Source organism: Dermacentor albipictus, chromosome 5 (assembly GCF_038994185.2).
Source record: "Dermacentor albipictus isolate Rhodes 1998 colony chromosome 5, USDA_Dalb.pri_finalv2, whole genome shotgun sequence".
Lineage (NCBI taxonomy): Eukaryota > Metazoa > Arthropoda > Arachnida > Ixodida > Ixodidae > Dermacentor > Dermacentor albipictus.
This window is the reverse complement of record NC_091825.1, coordinates 89,000,673-89,019,593: the sequence shown is the minus strand read 5'-3', so window position 1 is coordinate 89,019,593 and position 18,921 is coordinate 89,000,673. Positions and strand designations below refer to the sequence as shown.

The window sequence follows — 18,921 nt, the reverse complement described above, 5'->3', positions numbered from 1 at the left end:
CTCGCATTTGCATACGTTGAGGGGATTTATATTCTCTCTGAAATGGCACAGGCGTCGTTATGATGAAGATTATGATGTGAAGCCATTTCTTCCCCAGTCTAGTCACGCTCTAGTCATGTCTCTTTTTTATATTGTCGCAGTACAACGCGCACAGTAGACAGGGAGACGTTCAAGAGCCGCAGGACAACTTGTTCAAATACAAAACAGGCCAGAGACACGTCTTCTTCGATTTCGCCGAATCCCACTGACCCACTAGACGAAATCAGCTAATGTCCCTATCATCATTGTCGTCTGCATAGAAGAATAGACGCACGCGTCAATATGTTTACGTTTGAATTTACGCCGAGAGCATGTTTTACGAAAATTTGAATTTGGGTGTTGTGCTCCCCTCTGCAGCTACTGCTTATCAGCTTAATTCGTGTCCGTTTTTTAAAACGTGACATGCTCTGTCTATACTTGCGACTTCTGGAGAGCGTAGCTAATTCGGTACTCTGTTACGAACAAACTTTCATTAGTGCCCACACTTCGGCTTCCGGCCAATGCTAGCTGTTCCTTTGGCTGCAGAAATCTGCCTTTTGGCTACACCAATCAGTGTTTATTTGGCTACTCGCTTCAATTACTTCTACCGTGACAGCAGTTACATGCTTGTAACTGGCTTTGTTGCGTTTATCCCTCCATCCGTTCAACACTAACCCGTACTTTCCGTTATGCCATCGAGAAACAAAAATGCGCAGAAACCATAGATGATTATTGTCAAAGTAAGCGAAATGCCGAACGCTTCTAGAAAGCTATGTGCTTTGTTAAAGCGGTGCATGACGCGCGTGAAGGGGTATATTTGTTGCACTGAGATATTCAAGTAGTGTTGTACCATTTCGTAATTCCATAGAGAACAGAGTTCATCTGTTGAGAGCAAACCCTCACATCTGTAGTGGTACTATTGGATGGCCGTACAGAAAGGGCATTTCTTAATATTAAGCGCCCTGTCTCCTTAGGTCTGAGTGCCAACGAGGCTGGGAGCAGTGCGGCGGACGGGTGGCACAGGACGTCTATGCGTGGTGAGTGGGGAGAATGCTAGTGTCTCTGTACCAGTTCAGCTATGATGCGTGAACAGAGCGGAGGTAGGAAAGTTGTCAGCAGCGGATATGGCGTTAATGTACCTTTTGCCCAGGCACGCAACCCTTCGTGTACGAGGCATGCTCACGCTCTTCACCAGCCTTCAATACTCTGCTTTGCGAACGCAGCAATGAGTCGCTGAAATCTGTGGGCGACTTCACGCGTGTCACGGCAAGAGGGTCTGAACAAGAGAGGGTAAGAACTTCGGTCGTACCACGGTTAATGCACGCATGTGGCGCTCGAGGCAGCGAGTGCGTAAGGCATCGTCGGACGACGTTCGATTGTGGCACTGGCGCGGAAGTGCAAAAGCCGGTGTAAGGCGGCGCAGCCGTAGCTGGTACTTGCGGCTTCACTGGCTCCCATTCGGGTGCGACACAAAGGACAGCATGAATGAAAGATGCGAGACGCCATTGGTACTGGCGTCTCAAGACGGTGGTATCAGTTCAGCTGCCTTGTCTGTGTCGCGTGAAGAGTGTTTGTAGCCGCCAATCTCGGATTTGTCAGTGCAGTCGCCGGAGGAGCTTGACGGCAAGTCAGCCGAAGGATAAGACGGGCAGGGATAGGGAAGGGATGGAGATCACTGCTTCAGCTGCATCGCTCTCGCTGGCTTGTAGGCTCCGTGGTGCAGCGTAGGGTTGAACGCCCTCGGCGTCGAGGCGGTAGACGGCACAGCCTTTACCCTGGAACTGCACCTGTGTATCAGGTGATGGTAGGTCTACTTGGCATTGCAGCAAAATACCTTCCTAGGTCGCGGTGGTGTCGGTGGGCTTTGAGCGAAGCTCATCCAAGTCGTGAAGCGCGCGAAACGCGTAAGAGGAGGTTGAAGTTGAAGTAGGCAAGGATGCACCTTAGATGATGTATGAGGCAGCGGTAGCACTGGCGAAAGCGGTGCTTCTGTGGGGCTCCTGACATGGCGTGGCGCAGGCAGGGCAGCCGCACGCGTCGCAGTGAGCGGGTACGGCTGCCTGGTAGTTCTCGTTAAAATCTGGACCTGTGAGTGGCAGCCTGAGATTGACGCGAAGTTCTCCAGGCAGCTCCTGCTGAGCGTGGTGATATCAATCGCGCTGTTTACACGGACCTGACTCTCCAGCTGGACAAACCAGAAGTACTGCATGATGACGTAGAATGCCCGAACACCGTACATGCGCCGGAAGCATGCCGGCACGTAGAAGTCCCCGTCACACTCGCCTTGGCCGAGTGGCTGCAGTGATGCTGACATAGCTGCGCTTGGCATGCCATTGTTGGGGTCAGTCCTACAGTAGTGGGCAGGCCTCGAGGCCTAATGAATTGCCACCGATGAGAAAGACCTCTGAATGTCTAGTGCGAGTGTCAGAACGAACGAGGAAATGGCGCGTCCGGCGTCTCGGAGTCAGATGTGGGTTTCTTGCTTCGGAACGGTGCGTTCGAGAAGTGTCCTAGCTCACCATCTGTGGGAAGGCGTGATGCGATCTCTTTCTCACATCTTCATGTAAGTCGCCGCACGATTGTAGGCGACCACGAGCACGGTCAGCGCTTCCTACATAGCACTCCTAGATCTAGGAGGCGCTGACCCGTTGCGCTGATGTCCATATTCGCGGACGTCCTTGTTCTTGTTCCTTAGTGAAATGGTGCAACCCAATCGGAGGGATCGGCCATGAACCAGACGATGAAAAACTGTTATCGTTCCTTTTAAGAAAATAAGGTTTCTCTTAAAGGGGAATTAGAGTGTCTACTGTTACACATATGAACGACCAAATATCCAAGTATTACGGTAATAATTATGCGATCATAAGTATTAAAAGAATTTGGCACGCTCAGGTGCATGTTTTTCTAGCTGTATCTTTTTGTCTCCCACATAAAGATGCAGAGGGCTTCACAAGCGTTCCTGCGGCCGCAAACTATGATACGGTAGCTCCAAAGTACAGAATTTCTAAAAGAGTCAACTTCGAGCCAAGGTTTTGGAAGGGTTCTCGTAAAAATATTTTCCTTTGAATCATCATCATCATCATCAGCCTAGTTACGCCCACTGCAGGGTAAAGGCCTCTCCAACACTTCTGCAACCACCCCGGTCATGTACTAATTGTGGCCATGTTGTCCCTGCAAACGTCTTAATGTCATCCGCCCACCTAACTTTCTGCCGCCCCCTGCTACGCTTCCCTTCCCTTGGAATCCAGTCCGTAACCCTTAATGACCATCGGTTATCTTCTCTCCTCATTACATGTCCGGCCCATTCCCATTTCTTTTCCTTGATTTCAACTAAGATGTCATTTACCCGCGTTTGTTGCCTCACCCAATCTGCTCTTTTCTTAACCCTTAACGTTACACCGATCATTCTTCTTTCCATAGCTCGTTGCGTCGTCCTCAATTTCAGCAGAACCCTTTTCGTAAGCCTCCAGGTTTCTGCCCCATATGTGAGTACTGGTAACACACAGCTGTTATACACTTTCCTTTTGAGGGATAGTGGCAACCTGCTGTTCATGATTTGAGAATGCCTGCCAAACGCACCACAGCCCATTCTTATTCTTCTGGTTATTTCAGTCTCATGATCCGGATCCGGGGTCACTACCTGCCCTAAGTAGCTGTACTCCCTTACCAGTTCCAGTGCCTCGCTACCTATCGTAAACTGCTGTTCTCTTCCGAGACTGTTAAACATTACTTTAGTTTTCTGCAGATTAATTTTCAGACCCACCCTTCTGCTTTGCCTCTCCAGGTCAGTGAGCATGCATTGCAATTGGTCTCCTAAGTTACTAAGCAAGGCAATATCATCAGCGAATCGCAAGTTGCTAAGGTATTCTCCATCAACTTTTATCCCCCATTCTTCCCACTCCAGGTCTCTGAATACCTCCTGTAAACATGCGGTGAATAGCATTGGAGAGATCGTATCTCCCTGTCTGACGCCTTTCTTTATTGGGATTTTGTTGCTTTCTTTGTGGAGGACTACGGTGGCAGTCGAGCCGCTATAGATATCTTCCAGTATGTTTACATATGGCTCATCTACACCCTGATTCCGTAATGCCTCCATGACTGCTGAGGTTTCGACTGAATCAAACGCTTTCTCGTAATCAATGAAAGCTATATATAAGGATAATGAACCCCAATGTTCTCCTCGCGTGCCCCTGGCGCGAGTGCGGGGAGCATGCGGAGACGCAGCTTCGTCTTCATCGCCCTAACAGTGACGGCTCACCACAAATTTCGCTAGTTGTAGTCGAAATAATTTTGATGCATCCAACTGCCATGTCCTTCTGTAAACCATACGTTTTCCTCGGTAGTATCCACCTATTTATAGTTAGCCTGTTGTAGTGTCACTTCTTTACTTTCCACTCCTATTTATCTTGCTTTCTCCCTTAAAATTTTATCTTTTCCGTCTCTAACCACCGGCCGTTTCGATACCACCCGAGAGTGGCTAAGTGACATGACAATTGTAAAGTAAATATGCTACGCGTAATTTCCTTCGCAATTAAAAAATTTGCCTATACTTGGGAGTAAACCTTACGTTTTGTTCGCAGTAATTCTGAGAATAATTTCAACTGTTTTATCTGATTCTGGCTTGTTTATATTCCTTTATTTGATTTTTTTCTCCTCCATTTTCACAGTATGAATCCGCTTTATATAGTACAGACTGACTGCTCAAGGACGCATGTTTCTTATTCCTCTTTTATTCTGTGAATGATGATGTATATTTAAAGTTCTATCTCTATTGATCTTATTCCTGCATAAGCGCGCGCATCACTTATTACCCCCATTAGCTTGTTTTGCTTTTCTTCCCACTTCCCCTTTCTGCCTTAAAGGGTTTCCACTTCCCTTTCAGCCAGTGTAATGAATTTCCTTTAGCTTGGCCTATTCCGCTTAGTGGGTTCGAGCTATAACAGAGGTCCATCGTCATCATCATCATTGTAGGGCAACGAACCATATGCAATTTGTTAATCAACTGCCTTTTCCCTCTCTTTTCCATTCGATTTCAATTTCATCGTTCCATTTTTTTTTTCTAGCCACCCCCGACTGTTTTTTTTCAATTTTCCGATTTCGTTGCCCTCATTCCCACGCCAAAACACCGAATACCACCGACAAACAAAACCTTTGCGCAGATCGACGTGGTCCGCACTATTTTCATTAATCCTTCATCCTATTAAAATCATAAGCTAGAATATATCTTTTTTTTTCCTACGTACCCATTCACAAATTTTGTTTAAGCTATTTTATAATTATTTCTTCTTACTGTTACATTGACTTACCCGGTTGTTGGCCGATCACCCAGAGTGGGTATCTGCCACTAACATGTAGGGGGCTAAATTAAATTATGGCGTTTTACGTGCCAAAATCACTTTCTGATTACGAGGCACGCCGTAGTGGAGGACTCCGGAAATTTCGACCACCTAGGGTTCTTTAACGTGCACCTACATCTAAGTACACGGGTGTTTTCGCATTTCGCCCTCATCGAAATGCGGCCGCCGTGGCCGGGATTCGATGCCGCGACCTCGTGCTCAGCAGCCCAACACCATAGCCACTGAGCAACCACGGCGGGTATATAGGTGGCTCTACATCTACATCTGCCTCAAGCCGTCAATGCCCAACGGAGCGCAGCATACGGCGATTCCCCGTTGTGGGTGTGTGCCATTGCGTGCTACCATCATCAGGTCGCTAGAGAACGATGAAGCAACCGATACGTCATCATCAGCAGCAGCTATTCAGGCGAACAAGCTCCGTCTAGATTCTTCTAGTCCTCTTCATAGCATGACAGTCTACTGAACCTTTTAGATTTTCCCTCGCCTAAATTCATGTAACGAAATGATAGATTTTTACCTCCATTTTCCGAACACATAAGCAAAGTCTGCCCGACTCTCGGTCAATCCCCGCGAGTGGGCAAGCGCCAAACTCATCAAGGACATCATCATCATCATCAAGCCTCGTCTCGCGCCACCTCCGCGCGCTAACCATTTCGTTCGGAGGGCGTCGGCGTCTAACCCGCGTTTCGAGGCTTGTTCACGATGTTCGCGTTGCCTGAGCAGTTTGCCCTGCTTCATAACCAGGCCCTCCTGCTTTTTGCGGCAGGCGTCGGTCTCATGGTTCTGTACGCTCGGCGCAGCGATCGCTTGGCGAAGGCGGCCGCCGTGCCGCTGCTCCTGGACGTCAACCACGACTACACCGTGCACCTCAAGGAACGGGTGCAGGTGACGCACAACACGCTGCTTCTACGCTTCCAGCTGCCCAAAGAGAACCAGGCGAGTCTTGTAGATGCAGAGCCTACGATTTATCGTGGAACATGCCCACTCTCGGGGAAGGGACCGAGAACCCGGATAGCTAAAACGTAAAGTAATGAAGAAGAAACGTAACTTAATTCGAACAAAACTTGAAAAAAAAAGATATATAAGAATCAAGAGATAGATTATAGATCACAATTTTATGAAAATGAAGAATTGAATGAAACAGAGAAATACGACTATATAATCTGAACCCAGTTCCTGGAAAAAATGGACACCTTTAGGTATAGTTTTACAGTCTAAATCGCATTGACCCAACAAAAGCAATTCTGGATAGCTTCGCAAACCTTCCTGTCGCTGTTCCAAAGAATCGAGGCCCAAAAGGATAGCAAATTTGTAATATTCAAATCTTTTCTAAGGAAGTGGAACATGCCTTTCTAAAGTTCTTTTTCGAACGTTTCCGCCGTGCTGCAGTATCTCTAGCTCTTATTTCTCGTTACCTTTTTGAACTTTCGACCCAAAAAAAGTTCGAGAAAATTTATGTATGCGTTTTCATTGTTTACCCGATAGCTGCGACCCGCTTTGGATTAGCTTGTAATTAGGTCCACGTCAAGGTATGCAAACATTTTTGACTATCACCCTTGCCCTTCTCTGTAATTTTTTTTTTTTGCTGTATACGAAAGTGAGCTTAAACTACACTTGCAATGAGAGAAGTCCTATTTAAGAACTACGTGTCGGCAAATCGCTAGCGTCACCTGTAGGAGTACTCGTGACGTTGCTTTCCAGCAAGTCTTTGTAGATCTTGGGACACACCTAGACAGTTGCAGTCATGTTCCGTGCAGGCAATATTTCTTTTTTTTCTGGGAAATACGGCCATCACTTTGGACGAAATGGAAAATATGGTATCTACAGGACATTGTAAGGCATACTAGAATTGCATGAGTAAACGATAAAATTATGCCATTGAACAAGCCATCCCGTCAAGGACGCACAATGCATCTGCATTATCTCCAACTTGGAGTCGGTCAATTTCAAGTTCTTATAGTCCGTGCTGTTGAAAAGCAGGTGCGCTACTGCGTTCAACACGTCAACTGTGATTTGACACGTCAGTACCGAAACCGTAAATAAGCCGCGTAATGTTCTTTACCATGACTTTCCAATAATATCGATTCCAAAGATAGCTTTATCATATATCTATCTATAGCAGATTCAGTCAGGGAACAAACGCAAGTTAATGACATCTTAGCTGAAATCAAGAAAAAGAAATGGGCATGGGCAGGACATGTAATGAGGAAGGAAGATAACCGATGGTCATTAAGGGTTACGGACTGGATTCCAAGGGAAGGGAAGCGTAGCAGGGGGCGGCAGAAAGTTAGGTGGGCGGATGAGATTAAGAAGTTTGCAGGGACGACATGGCCACAATTAGTAGACGACCGTAGTTGTTGGGGAAGTATGGGAGAGGCCTTTGCCCTGCAGTGGGCGTAACCAGGCTGATGATGATGATATAAATAATGTATATGTGAGTACGTGTGTGCAAAGAAATTTACATTTCTTTATAATCATGCGGGTTAAAGGTGTCGCAAATAAGGAATTTTCGTGCATAGAAATGGTCATTTTGCGAAGTAGAAAATATCATTGGGCAGTTGTCTGTAGCTTCCAAACGAGACAGATGCACCTTAATTAGCTTATTGCCCGCCTGTGTAGCGTTACCCTACCTCTGTGGCCATGTTACTATTATTATATACCGCCCAGGATAGACGCTATTCTATTTTCTACGACGCCTGGGACCAGTGTCTACAGTTGAACGTTACATGCGTGTCAATTCTGACCACCCATTGCTCACCGAAACATCCGAGACGTGATTCTCACACTGATGGCAATGAAAGTTAATATAGTTTTCTTGCAGTCAGTTTACTGTATTGTGGAGTTGCCGTGTCCCATTCACTGGCCACAAAAATGCGTCAGAAAAGAAATCCATATTTTTTCTCATCGACCATGTCATGTCGCCCCTCAAGATTAAGGGTTTTAGCTATGGGACAAACCGGCACTGTTGAGGGTAACAAAAAATATTTCCCACGCAGGTGGCTAAAATTATTATAAATCATCTGCTATGGCGTATATTCAAGTGGCCCAGGTGCTGCTTCCACATTATGCCTCATCAGCGAATCACACAGAGCGGCCTGCCCTGGAGGAAATTGTCGGCCTATTGCACCCTAATTTGCAGGTTAAGGTGTAAAAGGGCAGTTGCAACTTAATGCTAGCTGCGAAGTGGCTGCTTGAAAAAGTCGAAGCTTTGCCCGAAAGGCGAAGAATCGATTGCGATAGCAAATTCGTAGACATCTACACAAAGTAACCCCATTAGATTTATCTGCCGTATAGACTTGTAAACATTCGCTAACTAAATTAACAAATCATGGTGTCACGCGTGCACAACCTCACATCAAGCGAGCTCAATATATATCTAGATATATATATCGAGTAATCGAGATATCTCACTCGATTACTGCGGAAAACTCGCAGTCAAAACGCTGGAGCGAGGAAGCGCGGCAGCAGCAGCGAGCGAATTGGCCTTTCTGCTCCCTCTCGCTTCAATGCCAACTAAGCGGCGAAAACACAGTGCACACGAAGCTATCGGCATTCGGCGCACTGCCCCCATCCCTGATCGCTTTCAAGATAGGGCCCACGCTACCACGCGCGGCTGCGCCATACGCAGCTGCCACTGGACTAGAAACCCCCTCCCTTCTCTCCCCCCGCCTTGCGCACGACGGAAGATGGCGCGCTCCCTGCCCTCCTACCTCCCCCTTGCGCGGGCGAGATTGAGCCGCGATCGTTGGCCCACCCTTACACGCTTTTACTCGCACATAAAGCATACGGCACGCGACCACGATGTCATCGCCCTCGGACTTTGTACCAAACATCACGGCGACGGCGACGGCAGAAATGCGCCTGGACGTGTCCATATGATTGCCTATCCCAATAAAAGAAGCATACGAAAAGCTCCCTTGGTGACCCAGCTGCTACGGTGTTTTGATTCTCAGCACGCGTTCGCGATGTAACTCCCGCCAGCTGAAGCCGTTTAAACAATGGGAACAGAGTTGAAGCTTACCCGAGTACTTATATTTAGTTACTCGTGGAAGAATCCCAAGTGGCCAAAAATATTCTGAAACTTCAGTGAGGTCAGAGCCCTCGTGCAGCTTTAGGGTGTTCAGTCTCATCAGTGAATCAAATAAAGTGGCCTACTCAGGGGAAAATTACGCGCGTGCTGAAGGTTGCACACTTTTTTATGTCTTATGGCACTAAATTTTCAAATTACTCTCGCTTTCAATCTTCCCAAAGCATGGATGATTAAAGTGGGTCTCTGTTATGGCTTCCCAGCTTGTGGCCTCCAGAATTAACCGCAGAAAACAAACAAACAAGAACGAGTGCCACTAAAGAACACCTTTTCAAACATAGCCGTATGTGCGAACGTTCTGCAAGAAAAAAATTCACGTTTGTACAGAATGTTTCGCTTAACTTGAGCCAAACTTCAAAAATCTACGTGCAAATGCTGCGTAGCTGGACAGAACCAAGGTAATGATGTTTGCAGTCGGCTCGAAGATACTTAGATTAGCTTTAGCATTCTACCTAATTAGATAATCAGTCTAATGAATTATACATCTCAATTATTACAATTACATGAAAAGCGCAAATGAGACCATCATAGAGCAACATGAGAAACTCGCGATACAGCTTTCTGTTGCTCAATACGTGTTACATAAGAGTGTTTTTCAGAGCGTGAAAGAAGCCCGCGAATACACGCAAAGTGCACACTTTGCGAAGTATGCACCAGAGCGTAGAAGTGTGCACAAAATTTACGGACCTCTTCATGACACAAGGGCAATGTCTTCGAAAGTATCTTTGATTTACTTTACTTGATTTACCCATGCGGTATGTGCCATTGGGTGCGTACTCATTCTTGGCTAATCACCCAGACGGGGTATGCGCCACTGTAGCCGTAACTATTGTTAGATATGTGTAGTACTTTTCTGTGCATGCACCTGTCATCACTTATCTTTCACTCACAAGCATGATTTATCGTCTTCGTACTCGCGATATCGCTGCGGAGGCGTCTCACATTGTGCATTCGCCTGATCTGGAGTTATTTTTCGGCATAACTTTTGAGTGGTGTAGTGAAGAAACAAGGAAGCAAACAAACAAACAAGCAAACAAACAAACGAACCAACAAGCAAATAAACAAGATTGCTTGAGATTAAAGTTGCGAGACTGTGGCAAAACGGAAACATTGCATGAGGTTGGTTGCACGTTACATGCAGTGAAATTAATGTAGCGTTTTTGGCTAGGCTACTTTCATTGTATTCGAAACAGCCTTTTTAAAGAAAACGCTGTTTTGTGGAAGTCAAGCACTAAACTAACTGCAACATTAATTCATCTTTTCCAACACTGGAAATTAATATCTCAAAACTGGTGCAGTCCTAAGAATTCATTCCAAGTGGATACGCCTTGCGAACTCACTGGCTACAATTCGTAGGTTAGAATATGGGCCATAAGATAGTTAAGTTACTAATGAGCATAATTATGTTGCATATTAGATTAAGAATTTCGATTTCTCGCGTTCGTCATGACCACCTCATGGAGTAATTTATATCAAGGGTTAGAATATTGCTATCTGCCATAGTCATTAAAAAAACATTAAAGAAAACGGGAAAAAAACGCTGGTACACGGGAAAACATCTCCTTCGATATTGAAATGTGGTATTCGAAATTAGGGAGGGGGGAAGGGTGGTGGGGAGGGGGGGGGGCAGTGTTGATTTGCACACCAGATGTTGCCTGCACTCACCTATGAGGCGCAGGCAATGCTCTAGCGATTTCTTCCGGAAAACAGTGCGCGTTATAGAGTCGAGTAAACACGGTTACAGAAAGACCGCGCTGTTTGTTGTTTCTCTGCGCGCGAACAGGTGCTTGGCTGTGCCGTCGGCCAACACGTGTACCTGTGGACGCGCCGAGGGGAGCGCCTGCTGGTGCGCCCGTACACGCCGGTCAGCCTGCGCGACCAGCGTGGCAGCTTCGACATCATCGTCAAGGTGTACCGGCCAGGAACCTCCTCCTCTTTCCCAGCTGGCGGGGCCATGTCGCAGGTTCTGGATAGCCTGAAGCCCGGCGACCCCATACAGGTACGCGCGCTCACCGCTTGGAAACTCACGGTCGCTTGGAAAGCCTTGCAAATATGCTTGAGGAGGCGTGCTGGAACGGCGCTTTACTCGTGCTGATTCGGAAGAGCTAAGTAAAAGTCAATTTTTACCCTGCCCTACTACGGGAACGCATTCTCGAATGTACGCTTGCACCATCAATCACTCTGGAATGTAGATACGTTGATACATTTTACGAAACCAGTCATCAACCCGCCGTGGTCGCTTAATGGCTTTGGTGCTGCGCTTCTAAGCCCGAGGTCATTTTTCCGAGCGTGAAAGACGCCCGCAGATGCGCGCGAAATTGCCGCGCGACCGGCTCCTCGAGGCACTTTGCCCGCATTGGCGGGCTTCTTTCAAGCTCAGAAAACACTTTTATGTAGCCCGTATTGAGGTACGGAAAGCTGTATCGGGAGTTTTTCTTGTCGCTCTACACTTTGCTCATTCACACTTTTCACCTTATTATAATATTTGAGAAGTTCATTAATTAATTAGGGCTAATTATCTAATGAGGCGCAATGAAAGAAATAGTTTGAGGACCTGCAAGCTATGGCAAACAACATTATTTTGGTTCTGTCCAGCTACGTGGCATTTGTATATTTTTATATTCTGGCTAAGGTTAGCTGTAGCACCCTGTATACAGGTTTTTTGGTCGGTAGGAGCTTCTGCATTTTCATTGTTAACCTGTCACTGGCTACAGAAACAAATGTGACATGCTTTTACTAAATATCATATAAAGTGGAAATTCTAGTTTATTATTATCATTATTATTATTATTATTATTATTATTATTATTATTATTATTATTATTATTATTATTATTATTATTATTATTATTATTATTATTATTACGACGACGACGACAACGATCGCGGCACCTCGAGTTTCGCCTGTGCTCTGCGCTGACGCTTTGCCCACGCGCACAGGTCCAGGGTCCGAAGGGTAACTTCGAGTACGTTGGTCGCGGCCGGTTCGTGATGGAGAGCGGCACCGTGCTGTGCCTCGCCTCGCATATCGGCTTGGTGGCCGCTGGCTCGGGCGTGACGCCCATGTTGCAGCTGCTGCGCCACAAGTTCGCCGACCCGAATGACGTCACGCGCATCTTTATGGTCAACGTGAACCACTCCGAGAAGGACATCATTATGCACAAGGAGCTCAAGGAATATGCCAAGCACCAGCAGAGGATGTTCAGGTGCGTCTGTCGTGTGACAAGAAATACCCGAGTCAACTAGTGGGTAACGCCTGTCAGCTGCGCGGTTCACCCTACTGGCTCCAAACAGTCGGTAGGCTTCGCCTAAGGAATACCGGCTCGGTGGCGGGACGTGTGTGGTTCGAATCCCACCGAACGATGCGTAGATCACTTGCAAAACGGCTACAAGAAGACCCTCCCCCCCCCCCGCCCCCCGCACCGGCGCCCGGCTCTTTTATGGGCGCGTTGCTTTAGCAAGGTTTCGCACAGTCTGCTGAAGTTTAACAAATACACTGCAACGCACACACACCCACATAAAAACGTCCTTATAAATATTTCATTTATGTTTTCGTCCGGGGAACAACCTACTGAAACAAGGACGCCGCCGTGTTGAGCGGTTTCGAAAAATCAGGCCTGCTTGTGTCAACTCTCGTCATAATTATCAGTGATACCAGTAGCTTAGCAGAAAATACAATACAAAGACTCATAATGCAACGCGGCATGTACCAATGCGCATGCATATTTATGAAATAATGTGTCCAGTGCCCATGAGGTTTTGTTTTTACACCCTTATGCACGACTAACACGCGATGTTCTCGTACACACCCTTAGCAAACACATTTAGGATGACTTGAGCCAACATAGGTGCCGAAAAGGTGCAATGAAGGGTGTAAACACGACTACTGCCCCTTTACCACCCTTAACGACAATGAGTGAATGAATAAAGTGTTTATTTTAAGGAAGGCGATGGCTCTCGGCCGCGATTGGGGATTAGGTGGGAAAGGCATCTAGGTTGTCTGATTGTTGGCTGAGGCACAACTTCATCTCAGTCTTGTCTTTGACCTTCCCCTTTATGCAGACTTTAATATTACTAGGGTGTGTGCTCAGCTCCATCGTTCTCGCATGGGCTTGTCGACCCCTCATACACTACTCGAAACTGGCCACTTTGTCGGCCATATGTAGCGATGGCTTTCTGCGTTTCGGGGTAATTTTGTATTCGATTTCCCAGGGTTCTAATGTCTAATGTCCTAGTGTTGTAATGTTCTAATGCGCAGCTCCGCATAAGGTGTTTCAAGTCTGCTCTGTATGACTCCTGACAATGCGTGCATCGGGTATAAGTGCTGGCAGTCGTACAGCTTCTGTGGTTTGTTGCCATTTGTCAAGTATGTCTGGTGTGTGTGCAGCGTTGGCGATAATCTTGTTCAAGAAAGCTCTTACGTGCGGTAAGCCCACCCTTGTGGACAAACACGGGCACCGGTGTAGCTTATAATGGCACCTGTTTGCTAGCATGTCTGCTTTTATTTTGGTGAGAATGTAATGCATCAGTGCTCTGCTAGGAGACCCTTCGGCCCATATCTCTAGGTATGGATTTTGGTCCGCGGGAATCGACGAGGAAATGGAGTGTTAGGTGTCGTACGTGTAATCAAGCCCGCCCGCTTGCGCGCCAACTGCGTGAACTGCTAACTTTGTCCTATACGAGTACGGCCAACTTTGTCTTCCTTAAGGACAATAAAACTCTTGACAGCGCGCGTCTTATTAGTATATTTAGTGGTGGCTGAATTTGTTGCCTATATTGAGAAGAAAAGTTCCAGATTCCGCGGACTCTTGATTCCCTTAACTTGAACTATGCGAGCAGCACTTGCGAATTTCAGCTCTTCGACTTCGTTTAAACGTTCGCACGTGGTTTTGAAGATTCCTTCCGCGTCGAGCACAAAGTGCTTGACGTAAGTTTGCGAACCAAACGAGAATGTTTCAGAGAATCCCTTTGCGGCAATGCCACATTCCAAGGTGAATATGCCGCACGTTCACCTTACGATACGACGTACTATGACTTTAGCGAAAATTTGGGTGTTCGTTTATCTTGTAATGCGGATATTATCACGCTATTACCCATGGCCACGAAACGGCGCATCACACAATGGCGACGGAGCTTAACTATTCTTTCCTCTCTGTTAGTTACGCATTACGAGATCAACGATGTAGCACAGTCAGATGCTGAGCCAACATACACAAAGTCCGTGGGGAGAAAGAACGCCTGCTGAGCGACAAAGCTCGATGACGCAGATTACTGCGGCGCAGCCGCAGGAAATAGGGCCAGCAGATCTAGAAGAGTACACGGGGTGTTTTTGAGTGCGACTAGAAGGTTTTGGCGGCCTCGTTTTTTAGTGAACCCAACTGCAAGTGATCAGCGCAACATGATTACAAGGCGGACGCAGAGGAGAAAGGGTGCAGTCAAATAGTTGTCGCCGTACTTCTGCATGAGCATAACAGTCTAGTTCATTCTTCGGAGCGAGACTGAGAAATTTCATTTCGCCATCGGTACTCACCGGGCGCGCGTCTATTGCTCCATTTCCTTGAAGAAGGCCAGCGACACTTACGGAGCTAGAAAGCGGTCAGTAACTTCAGGATATTGTGCTTCATGTTAAACTTACAAGTTCCATTTATCTCAAATATTTCAAAATTCTCTTAGCATTGTCAAATTTCTGCACGGAGCTGTTGCTTTTTCATACACCCTCTATGGTGGCTATGGTGTTAGGCTGCTGAGCACGAGGTCGCGGGATTAAATCCCGGCCACCGCGGCCGCATTTCGATGGGAGCGAAATGCGAAAACACCCGTGTACTTAGATTTAGGTGCACGTTAAAGAACCCCAGGTGGTCAAAATTTCCGGAGTCCTCCACTACGGCGTGCCTCATAATCAGAAAGCGGTTTTGGCACGTTAAAAACCCCATGATTTATTTCTTTTTCGTTGCTTTCTTTTTCTTTTTTCACTTAGCTCTACTAGTTCCTCAATTCTTCCTCAACATTTTGGTGATGAAACATTCCTCGCCATTGTCTGCCTACCTTTTATGAGGCCGACCCAACTAGCAAATCGCGTATTCGGGCGTTAAATCTACATTCAGTCTAGGGTGGAGGAGGAGGAGGACGGGGAAGGAGGAGGAGGAGGAGGAAGCTTTATTCAGTAAGAGAGAGAGAGAGATAAATCAGTCAGTTTTTCTCGCTGAGCTGTCTAACGACCTGAGCTGTCTGAGGAAGAGCGCAAGCCGTTGATTTATATCGCCCGCGGCACACAGGCCCAAGTGACTCAACAACAAAGTTTCTTGCATGGATGAGAGACGAAAACAACTGAAGCGCGGCAGCCCGCGTGCGCGCCCGCGAGCACACGAACACACAAGCGCACTAAGCGAGCATCAAGGTGGGTCAGCGTGTATGCGCCGTTGTGCTGCCAACCATGAGGTCTTGGTTTTGTTCATGTACATGTTTATTTACTATTAACGTTATAATTTTTTTTATTTATGTACATGTTCATGTTGCCACACATTGCACTATGAATTCGTACCAACTCGCCCAACTATCAGTTCTGATGTACGCATAATCAGTGCGCTTGTAGGTGCGCATACCATTGTAAGCATCCATTGGACTTTATGTTTTTTCCTCTACAATGGTCTTTGTGATATGTTCAGCTTTCGTCGGAAACTACCCACTGTTTCTTGCGACTGTCTACCTATTTTCGTGGACCCATCCCTGAGGTAGTACAGTTTAATGCAGCCTGCACCGAGCATAGCAGTAAGTGCCGCACGGGGGTCCGGCACGTTGGGACCGGGGTACGTAAGGGGGGCGTTTCCGCATTCCTCCCTCGTGACAGCTGGCGTTTGATTTCCGATGCAGACGCTGCACGTAAAGCTACTGGAGGTTTCGAAGTGACCTTTAAGGAAGTGGCGCTCAAAGCACCGTTTGTCTCCCGCTTGTGGGGATAAGGCGCAGTGGTAAAGGTAACGCCACCCATAACCCTTAGAGCGACAAAGTGTCATGAATAACTACTTCCGAAAGTTTGCGAAACACACTGCTGGATATCGACCGCAGTTGGTACTTCTTAAATTTTCATTAATTGCCATTGGTCGCACCAAGTTAATTGCCATTGGGCGCACCAAGAGCGAATCGACTGCGTGGCATATAATCGATCGTTACAATACTCGGGTCCTGTCGCACGCCCGCGCAGGCTCTGCAACGTGCTGACCGAGATGCCCGTTCGCAACGTGCTGAAGAAGATGCACGAGGATTACGTGGAGGGCCCGCTGACGCAGACCATCCTGGAGGAGTACCTCCCGCCACCCTCCTCGTACAGCATCATCCTCGTCTGTGGGCCGCCTCGAATGGTCAGCGAGTTGTGCCAGCCCGCACTGCGAAACATCGGCCACGACCGGCTCCGCGTGCTCATCTACTGAGCGCGTCCGCCGTCCGTGTTTCCAGGCCCCGCGGCCGTCTTTACCTCTTTCTTTTTCTGTTGTGCCCATCTTCCGGAGCGAGTTTCACGCTGCCGGACAACATGATGGCTGCGCACAATATGCGATGGGAACTAAAAACAAGCGTTATGTCCCCGTCTTCCCGCTTCATCTGCGTCCCTCGATGTATGTGCGAGACGTCTTTATCAACACTTATCTCCTTTTTCTCCGGCACGTGTTAGTTCGACATGCTGCTAAGCATTTGGGTCCATGAGCGAATAGTTGAGTATATTAGTGCGGTACGCCTGCCTTCAAATAAGTCTCCGATGCGGACGTCGTCTGCTGTACAGCCTGCCGGGATGGAAACGGTTGTACGAGCTGAGGATTCCAGCTGTGCTCTGTTCCTTTCTTTCCTTACCCCCTATAAGGCAGCAAACAGAAATCTCGTGTAGTTGACTTGTCCGTCTTTCCCATGTTTGCTTTCTCTCTCTTTTTCTCTCTCACTTGGCTGCCTTCGTGCATCTCCAGCTCTTGGCTGCTAATAAGCACATAAACTATGTACTCAAATATAGAGGCACGCCAGGCCAAAACTTGACACACGCGTCAAAGTTCCGAGCCAAAAAAAAAAGTGCAATTTCTGCTTCCCTAATGAGAGCTTCAGTTACTTTCTGCACAGAATGAAAAGCCGCTTCAAAAACATAACACATCCATGATAACTGCTATAGTTTCGGAGTGAAGTCAGGTGTGCTTAAAACGAAATACATACGGGATGCGGAAACAATTCTAGACGTACGCGGTACACATTACTGCACGACGCATCTGCGTGGGACCACGTATAACAAAACTTAGTTTGTGGACAGTCAATATATTTTTTTGCGGAACTGTCATTTTAAAAATATGCAAGAGTGGAGGAATTTGTTAAAAAGGAAAGAACCACTAGTTGCAAGCCTGACGTATATGGTTGCCGATTACGATAAAACTGCGCTAGCGACCTTTGCGAACGACTATAGCGACAATCGCGGTGCGGTTGGTGTTCAAGCTTTGCGGGAATATGTCGAGTTTCCGAGCGTTTATTTAGAAAAAGAAAAATGACGAACAGACGAAAGGTGAACAATTGTGCTCAGAAAATTACCTGAGGAGGTACCTTGTGTCATAAACAACGAAGAAGAAGATGAGTCGGCTCACCCTTGCATTAAATTAGCGTGTTTCTGAGGTATACTTTATAAAGGGACTCTATAAAGCGACAAGCACCGGCTAGTCATACGAGCCTCTGCACACGCGAACAGTCGTTTGAGTTATGCTTGAGGAAGGACGAGGCTTAGCGTGCTCGCAATTGAGACCAACAAATGCTCAAAGGCCAATACTCACCACTCAACCTGAAGAAGAGGAAACGGGCATCGATTTGGCCTATACGCCTCTGCCAATGCACGCTGTATATCAGCGATTCCAAAACGGCCATTTGCAACTACACAAGAGAACTGGCAGCACCCCAAGCACAGAAGATACTGTCCGGCACTCCCCCCTCAAGGCAACGCCACGTTCAGAACATCTGGGCCCCTGGTCACTCGGGTCTGGACGGAAACAAAGCCGCTCATGATACCACTCGAGCTCTCGCACACCGGGCGCATCATCCTTCTACTGCGTCTTCCGGTCCTGATCAGCCCTCTGTTCTGCATCGTGGTCACGCGCGCGGCCAAATGGTCACGTTCAAAGAAATCCTTTTCCACTACCTCAGAGAGGGGTTGTGCTATCACCCAGCATACGCAACACTGAATAAACCTCAATCCACCACTTGGCGACTACTTCAGACGCTAACTTTCCTAAACCCCGTGCTATTCAATCGCACTTACCCTGATGCATGCTTCCCACTCTGCAAAGTGCGCGAGGCCTGCACTGACCTCGAAAACATTATCTGGGCATGCCCCAAAGCCTGTGCCACCAATACTCGCCGCACGCATCATAACTATGGCCGAGCAGTGAGAGACTTTGCTGCTCAGGTTGGATTTAGAAGAGCAGCTCTGGACCGTACGGATGG

The 18,921-nt window shown here is 47.3% G+C and overlaps 2 protein-coding genes across 2 annotated transcripts in view; one reads left to right on the top strand and one right to left on the bottom strand.

Annotated features, from left to right (window-relative positions):
- Nucleotides 1–18,921, bottom strand: part of LOC135906872 (uncharacterized) — a 151,451-nt gene that overhangs the window by 109,878 nt on the left and 22,652 nt on the right. The gene's annotated exons all lie outside the window — the stretch shown is intronic.
- LOC135906914 (NADH-cytochrome b5 reductase 3-like) lies at nt 5,999–17,046 on the top strand. The gene is made up of 4 exons (XM_065438544.2): nt 5,999–6,311; nt 11,246–11,461; nt 12,403–12,668; nt 16,664–17,046. Exons 1-4 carry the CDS (start codon nt 6,078–6,080, stop codon nt 16,887–16,889), a joined length of 942 nt encoding a protein of 313 aa, XP_065294616.2. The 5' UTR covers nt 5,999–6,077; the 3' UTR covers nt 16,890–17,046.